Genomic DNA, 8,000 nt, shown 5'->3' on the forward strand with positions numbered 1-8,000 from the left:
TTTTGAAACTACGAAATAGCTTCTGTCTGTGGGATGGCGGGAATAGAGAGTTTGGAAATTAAATGCCTAAAACGTCAGATAATCCAGATGACATATATGCAATAGCATTCCATGAAGAACTTATTCAACCCAATCCCTTGCATCTTATTAACCAAGGGATAGAAACTCTCCAAATTTTGCACCCAAAAAAGGGAAAATGCAAGGGTCTTGCTGCAGTTCCTGGGACGCACTGAGAGTCGCTTTGTTACAAGTGTATCAAAAGTCCCCAGCACCAGCGACTCGTGGGGCACTGCTCATCCCTGCTCCACTCGCTCTGCAGCTCCCAGAAGTAGCGGATGTGCTATGAAGGCAGACCTTGCCAAGCTGGCCGACAAGATGCTGCGCACCCCCAGGTGCTCCCGGTGCCGGAACCATGGCTTCCTGGTGCCCGTCAAGGGCCACGCGGGCAAGTGCCGCTGGAAGCAGTGCACCTGCAAGAAGTGCTACCTGATTACCAAGCGCCATAAGATCATGGCCAAGCAGCAGGTGCACAAGAAGCAGGTCTCCGAGGAGGAGCAGGAGGTGGCCCTGTGTGCTCAGGGGCCCCAGCTGGCCTCCGGGGCCGCGGCCGCTGTCCCGGGCTCAAGCTTCCGCCCGCTGCCTCCACCTGCCGCTTCGGGAGACGCGCAACCGGGCCCAGAGGGCCGCACGGCCGCCTGCTTCCTCGAGAGACCCCCGCGGGGCCCGAGCCCCGGCCTGAGCGCCTTCCAGCCAGTTCTGGGCGGCCGCGGCCACGTAGGGCCGAGCAAACGAGCCGCCGCGGCCATGCCCAGTTCTCTGAGGCCCCAGCTCGGGGCGGAGGCCGCTGGCCGGGGCTGCCCCGGCCGCCTGGAGCTAAGCAGGCCGCTTCTGCCGGTGCTCAGCCCGCCGTTCGCCGACTTCGGTAAGATTCCCGGGCCCTGCGCGGCCTTGCCCTGCTGTTGGCTCCTCTCCGGGCTGCCGCCTCCCCGCTCTCCACGCCGGCGTCCCAGGCCTGCTCGGATCCCGCGGGGAAGGGGTGGGGGTGGGGAAGATGCTTTCTAGAGGTAACCTTGCTTTGGGATACCCTTTTCTGAGTAGGCATTTGGGTTCGGTGCCTTTTTGCAAGAAGGTAAAAGAGAGAAAGGAATGGGTGGTTCTGAGAGCTTTTAACATTTAGCTACAGCTTTTTTCGTTTCCATCCTGAAAGGAAAAAGATGGCCCCCAGTCGACTTAGCTGCCCCTCCCCCTCCACGGAGAGGCCCGAGGACGCCTGACCATACTGCGCTTGCGCGCCTCTTCCCGCCCTTTTCTTGGGCTGGAGGCTCCTCCCCCAGGACGTCCCTGTGGGTGGGCTAGCGCAACAAGACTGCGCCTGCGCACCTTCCCCTCCGTTTCTGTACCCTAGAGGCCCCGCCCCTCAGCCATGCCCTGCCCCAATGGGTCTATCTGTGCAGCCCTTCCAGCTCTTTCCCAGGCGTGGGTGGGTATGCGATCTCTGCTCCCTACAGGAGGACAGTCTATTGAGATGATTGTCGTCGCCTGTTTTTCCTCCCCTCCCTCCAAATGCATAAATTACATTGTTCCCTAGGTCCTGTGGCTTTCACTATTACAATTTCAAGTCACATGTAGATTTGAAGCTTTTTTAAAGGGGCTCTTTTTGGGTGCAGACACGTGTTTTCTTGGTTTTCTCTATGGCAGTGTGGTAGAAAGAGCACAAGTCTGAGTCAGGACGCTGGGGGCCTGCTCACTCTGTAACCCTAGGCAAGCTCCTTCCTTCTGTGGCAGTCTCTCCCCTCTGTATGCTAAGGGGATTGGCCTGATGCTCTCTGAAGCCCGTTTCTGCCTTCTGGGACATTCTAGGAAAATATAGGACCCCAGAGAACTAGATGGGGAAGACAGATCTGAAATAGCAATTCTAGGAGAAGGATACCTTTCCATGGACACAGTGCCTTCCTTCCTTCCTTCCTTCCTTTCATTTATTTATTTTTGGCTGCATCGGGTCTTCGTTGCCGTGGCCGGGCTTTCTCTAGTTGCAGCGAGTGGGGGCTGCTCTTCGTTGCAGTGCGTGGGCTTATCATTGCTGTGGCTTCTCTTGTTGCAGAGCACGGGCTCAGTAGTTGTGGCATGCGGGCTCTAGAGCGCAGGCTCAGTAGTTGTGGCGCACGGGCTTAGTTGCTCCGCGTCATGTGGGATCTTCCCAGACCAGGGCTCAAACTCGTGTCCCCTGCGTTGGCAGGCGGATTCTTAACCACTGTGCCACCGGGGAAGCCACACAGTGCTTTTCTTTGTTCCGTCTCTCAAAGAACAGGGACTGAGCCCTGAGCGCTATGTGCCAGACACTAATGATGAAAAGGATGAGTCAGATTCCTTGCCCTCAAGGATCTTGTCCTGGGGAGAGGGACACCACTGATCAAAGAGTCGCACAGATTGGTGTATAGAGCTCTAATAATCAATGGTTTAGCTGTGGTCAGAAGGAAGATTAGGAGCTGAGTACTGAGGATTTCAGGAGGCAAAGTGGGGTCAGGAGAAAAAGCCTTCCAAGCTTAGGCAACAGCATCTGCAGAGGCCCTGAGATGGAGGAGAAAGAAGGAGCTGCTAGATTTTTGGGAACGAGGAGGCTGGAGTGGAGGCAGGAACCAGCCCACATGGGGCTTCATGGCTGTGCCAAAGGACTTTTCCTAAGAACAGTGAGTGGAACATGGGTGAAGGGTTTAAAAAGCAGGGAGGGTCAAAAGCATAATGGATGTGGGAGTTCTCTGTAAATGGATATGAGTATTTATTGTACTGCTACCTTCAGACAGTAATGTGATGCCCTGTTTCCTAGCTCCGTGTGTTTTTAACGCTTCCCTCATTGTGTCCCTTTTCAGGACCCCCTCTGAATGTCAACTCAGATCGTGTGGTGGGGTCTGAGTACCTGGAAAGAGAGGCTTCCAAGCTGTACTGCAGCTGCTCCAGCGTGCACCCCTACCACCCGTTCCTGCTGGGCTACCAGGATGCATCCCTTACCCTGGGGGCCCCCCTGCAGCGGGGCTTGTGGCACGTGTCCTACAGCCACTACAGTGGAGCAGGCTTGGTGAGTCCCATCCCTGACTCTTCGAGGTCCCTCCTTACCCCAGTTACCCTGGCTGCTTTTACGGACCCTCAGTCCCAGGAAGCCAGCCATTGTGCCCACTCTGTACCAGGCCCTGGGCACTGGTCGGAAGGATACAGCATTGACCTTGTACTGTGTGCGCCTTTGGGAATGCACGTGTGTAGCCAAGTCTGTACACATGTAGACAAGTCAGGGCTGTGGCGTGGGTTAAAAGGCTCCAGGAGCTCAGGCAAGAAGGAATACAGACACATTTCAGATGAGCCTGAGGAACCACCACACAGTAACACTGAGTGACCACCAGCCTTGACCCATGGAATGCCAGTGCTAGAAGGGCCCTTCATTTTGCTGGGTACCAGAAAGGAAATATCACTTTCCTGGAGCCACACATTTGAGGGTAGAGCCAGGAGCAGACGTAGGTCCTCTGCCCCAAAGGTACATCCCACTGGAGACGACAGAGGGCTTTCAGAAGGAAGTGGCATTTAAGCTTAGTCATGAAAAATATGGAAACCTTCCCCAAACACCTGTCACTTTAGGAGATATTTGTTGAAAGAATGGATGAAATTTACTCCTTTTATAAGATCAGTGGTTGACTACTAACTGGTGTGCTTTTGAGCCTGGAGTTTTGAGTGCTGGATGTGTAAAAGAGCTGTTGTGTGAGATACGGGTGGGGGAACCAGGTTTTGTGGCCTTGGTTACCAGCTCCTTCCACCCTTCTCCCTTTTGGCAACCACTGAGGGCCATCAGGACTGCAGGATAGTGAGAGGCCCGGGTGACCAGTCCTGACTTTGACCCCATAAGGCTGGACCTGTGGGGGAGGCTGGCTCAGACACAGTTCAAGTTCATGGAAATGTAGACCACTGTTACCTTTATTCTCTCCCTCAGAGCTACAAGCCTAATGCTGGGTGTTACAGATATGTTTCCCTTGGGTGGAGGGTGGAGAAGATTGAGTAGAGAGTAGGCTTCTTTGGTTTAATGTGGGAAGTGAGTAAGAGAAAGGATAAAAGCTTGGCATTTACATAATGAGGTCATTAGCCACAGGTCATTAGCCAGTTCAGTGGGATTCCAGCTGTGACCAGGCAGGTCAGGCACGCAGGGGCTGGATCCCCACTCCTGCTTCACCTCAGCAGCATCTCCTCTGTCTGTTCCAGATCTTTTAAAGTTTTATTTAGAAATCATTTTCCATTCATTCAAGGGGGTGTTCAGGTTGGAACACCCCTGGTCTTGATAATTTCCAGAGTGCGTACTGGCCCTTATGTCAGCCCTCGAGGTGAATGTTATTTCATTGTAGGGCAGAGGACGAAGGCTCCAAGAAGTTATGTGTTTGTCCAGGGTCACAGGACTGGGGAGCGAGGGACTAGGATTCAGATTACACAGCTGGTCAGTGACAGAGCCAGGACAGAGGCAGAGAAAACATGGCCCTTGACTCTCGCCACGCCTGCCCTGCCTGAAATTTGGGGGTACCGGCCACCCCATTGCAGCCCAGGGAGAGCACGGGCGTCTCTAGCCTCCACACAAAGAGAGGGACCTTGGCCAAATGGAGCACACACCCACCGTCTGCTCACACAGAAGCCTGGGGCCTGGCATCCGGGGCAGGGCTCTGATTGACAGGCCTGCCAGACGGCCTTTGTTAGGAGTGTGATCTCAGTTGGTTTATCTGGGCCTGAGCTGCCACCACAAGCCCCAGGCAGGAGCTGTGATCCAGGGAGAGACTCCGCTGAGCAGCTTGGAATTAAAGCACTAATAATCCCCCTTCCCACCCGCTTCACGTCTGGATAGAGGATCAGGCATTTATTTGTGAAGCTGTTTCGAACCCAAGAGCCTATGAATTGTTTCATCCTTGTCCTGCTGGCCCCTGCTCAGCCTCCTAGATACGCCCCGAGCCACCTTCCACCTTCTCTTCCTGTCCTGCCCCACCTGCTACTTCTTTGCTTCCTCTTTTCTCTTCCCACAAAAGAGCACAGGCCTGGAATCGCACAGACCTAAAGACCAATCCTACCTCCGCTGTTTACTGGCCACATGGCCTGAGGATGTCACCTAACCTCTGAGGACCTTGCTTGGGTTCTTAATCTGTACAATGGGGGTAAGAGTCCTATCTCATAGGGCCATTGATAGATTCCAGCAATAAGGTGTGAATGCTTATAACAGAAGGGCTGAACAGAAATACAGAAGGGCTGAAGCCACTTTGCTGAGGTCACCCAGCTGCTCTTGCCTCAGTAACGGCTGCACGACACTGTCCGGTTAGAAGGGGGACACCCCCCAGGCCCAGCGACCCTGGAGTCTGAGTCATTACATGTGCAGAAGGTGGGACCACACGTAGTCGGGATGCATGCAGACCCTTCTCCATGGCAAAGCAGTGGGGTCAGGCCGACTTGGGATTCAGTTCTGCCTCTGCCACTCACCAGCTCTGTGGCCCTGGGCCTGTACCTTCATCTCACTGATGCAGTTTTTGGTCACCAGAGTGAGGACAGTAATAGAACCTCCCTCCTAGGGTCGTAAGGATGGAAGGAGGTTGTGGACCTATGCAAGTGCGCCTGCTCCCGGGCTTATCTGAGGTGTGCCTGTGTTTCTTCTTGCCTCAGTCATCTGGCAGGTGCTTGCCGAGCAGCCTGTTCCGGGCGCCCTGTGCCCTGGTGTCTGGGCCACGGAGGTGAATCTGCCCCACGGGGAGCCCCCCATTCAGGAGAATGAACGTTGGGTCGGCCCTTCTGGCCAACCCTCTCCCCTCTGGCTCTCTGCTGTGTGCGCCCCACAGGTGGAGGAGCCAGTGGAAGTCCAGTCCTGCTACTCCCTGCTGCCGCGGCCACCCCAGTTTCCCCCGCGGTACCTCTCCATGCTCCACTTCCTGCCCCTGCCACTCCCGTCGTCCTCGCTGTCCATCATGTCTGCCGCGGACGAGGAGAACACTGGTGAGTGAGCCCCCATCTTCCAGCTGCCGGGGGGCCAGGGAGACTTTCTGGAGGAAGGGGGCCCTACTGTGAAGTGGACGTGCAGAGAAGGGAAATGGCGAACAGAATTTTAAATGTGCTGGGCCCTGGGTAAGCTCTTCCTTGCACCCCTCCCTAAGTTCCATCCGTGAGCATCTAGGGGAGGTGGGTCCCCATTCTCAGGTGAGGAAACCGACAGAACCCTGAGAAGTTCTCCTATATGTCCGTGGCGGAGCTCAGATTTCAACAGAATTCTCTGCCTGGCTCCAGGTCCAATGCTAATTTCCTCACCTTGGCAGTGCCCGTGGGCAGAGACTTGGAGGATGGCACGCATGTGGTGTGTTCAGAAGACCAGAGGTGCCAGGCCTCTCTGGTTGGGGAAACAGCACGTGCTGAGCCTGGAGCAGCAGCTGGAGCCGGTTTGGGAGCTGGTGGGGATGATTCCTCTCCCCCAGGCCACTCTGGAGAGAACCTGCCCTTCACAGCTCTGCCACTGGTGCACTTGGTGATCTTGGGCACTCACACCCTCCTCTAGACCTCAGTCTTTTCACCTGTAAAATGGGCCCTGTCACAGGGTTACTGTGAGGGTCAACTGCAACTCTGGATGTGAAAATGCTTTGGGTTTTCTTTTGAGGGCCCTTGCAGCTTTAAAGGTTCTAGGATTTTTTTTTTTTTTTACCCTTTCCATCCTCCCCTGAGGCTCCACAGGAAAAGAAACTGAGGCCTCTTGTACACTTGCTGTGTGTGCAACACCTAAATCTGTTAGCTGGGGAGATGGTGCAGTGTGGCTTGAAGTACACTGGCCCTGGTGCCGCACAGCCTGGGTATAAGTCCTGACTCCAGCGCTTGCCAACGGTATGACCTCGGGCACGTTAATTCACTCCTTCGTGCCTCAGTTTCAGTATCTGCACAAGCGGACTAATAAGGGTCCCTTACTTCATGAGGCCATCCTGAAGATGGCTGAAATGATGAAGGCGGTAGTAAAAGTTAGTTCTCATTTACTGTTTCACCTAATCCCCTGATGCTGCAAAGTATGGCATCATCTCCTTTGACAGAAGGAGAAGGTGAGGAGAAGGAGAAGCTGAGGTTCACAGCTGGGAGTAGCTTGCTTCCTCCCACCCAGCTTGTGACAAGCAGAGCTGGAGTTTGAACTTGAGTCTGTATCATGTGGCCAGGGCTAGAATTCCAGTGTCCTGACTCCTAGCAAATTAAAGGTGGCAGTGGGAATAACTAATTCTCCGTAGGGACTGGGAATGATGAGAATGCCTTAGAGAAAACTTACATCTGAAAACAGGTAATTTTCCCTCTTGCTAAATCCAGCCCCTCTTCTCTGTCCTTCACAGATGACCAGGATGCGGAGGGGCCGTGTGAGCCCAGCCAGCCTTCGTCCCAGGAGCAGTCCGACTAGGCCCAGGCCCTCAGGCCAGCAGAGTGGGGCCTTGGGGGTGTTAACAGCAATGATTTTCTTGTCTCTGTTAAGTGATATGTAGGGAGGAAGGATAGTGATAGGCGTAAGACGGCAGTTAATTCCCATTTCAAGATTGGAGGAAGGAAGGTGATTGCTAAAGTTCTCTCAGTCCTGAGATAACAGGGGGTTGAAAAGGAGCTTGGAGGATGAAGTCACCAGGGCAGAGCCAGGGCTGTAAGGAGTGGGGGACTGGTGGAAGCTCACGTTAAGGAACGAATTTCACCATCTCTGGGTTGTGCTGCTGTTATCAGGCTCAAATCAAAGGCAGAGGCAGCCTTTGATTTCCTCAGGTCCCATTCCAGGACAGGAGGCATCATCTACTTCAGCCTTCTGATTCCACTGCCTCTGCCTGGTCCCCAGCTGGGGGCCACACAGACATCAGGCATCCAGCACATCCAGGTGGATGGCGCAAGCAGCCAGGACCAGGGTGCTGACAGCAGGTTCTGCAGCATCCTTCCTTGCTGCTGTGTCCCCCACGTTCAGCCTGGCCACTGCCCCTCGCCCCTTCTCCAAGGGC

The 8,000-nt window shown here is 54.6% G+C and overlaps 1 protein-coding gene across 1 annotated transcript; it reads left to right on the top strand.

The window, feature by feature from the left end:
* The first annotated feature begins 342 nt into the window (after window positions 1–342).
* Window positions 343–7,423, top strand: DMRTB1 (DMRT like family B with proline rich C-terminal 1). The gene is made up of 6 exons (XM_060119242.1): window positions 343–922; window positions 2,868–3,073; window positions 3,117–3,195; window positions 5,671–5,786; window positions 5,844–5,997; window positions 7,359–7,423. The coding sequence occupies exons 1-6, from the start codon at window positions 343–345 to the stop codon at window positions 7,421–7,423; spliced, it is 1,200 nt and encodes a 399-aa protein (XP_059975225.1).
* Window positions 7,424–8,000: the final 577 nt, after the last annotated feature.

This window comes from Mesoplodon densirostris, chromosome 2 (assembly GCF_025265405.1).
Source record: "Mesoplodon densirostris isolate mMesDen1 chromosome 2, mMesDen1 primary haplotype, whole genome shotgun sequence".
Classification (NCBI taxonomy): domain Eukaryota; kingdom Metazoa; phylum Chordata; class Mammalia; order Artiodactyla; family Ziphiidae; genus Mesoplodon; species Mesoplodon densirostris.

Coding starts and splice junctions, on each gene's coding strand:
- DMRTB1 (XM_060119242.1), top strand. CDS start 343: ATGAAGGCAGACCTTGCCAAGCTGGCCGACAAGATGCTGCGCACCCCC. Junction 5,787..5,843: donor TTCAGGAGAATGAACGTTGG/GTCGGCCCTTCT, acceptor TGCGCCCCACAG/GTGGAGGAGCCAGTGGAAGT. Junction 5,998..7,358: donor CGCGGACGAGGAGAACACTG/GTGAGTGAGCCC, acceptor TGTCCTTCACAG/ATGACCAGGATGCGGAGGGG.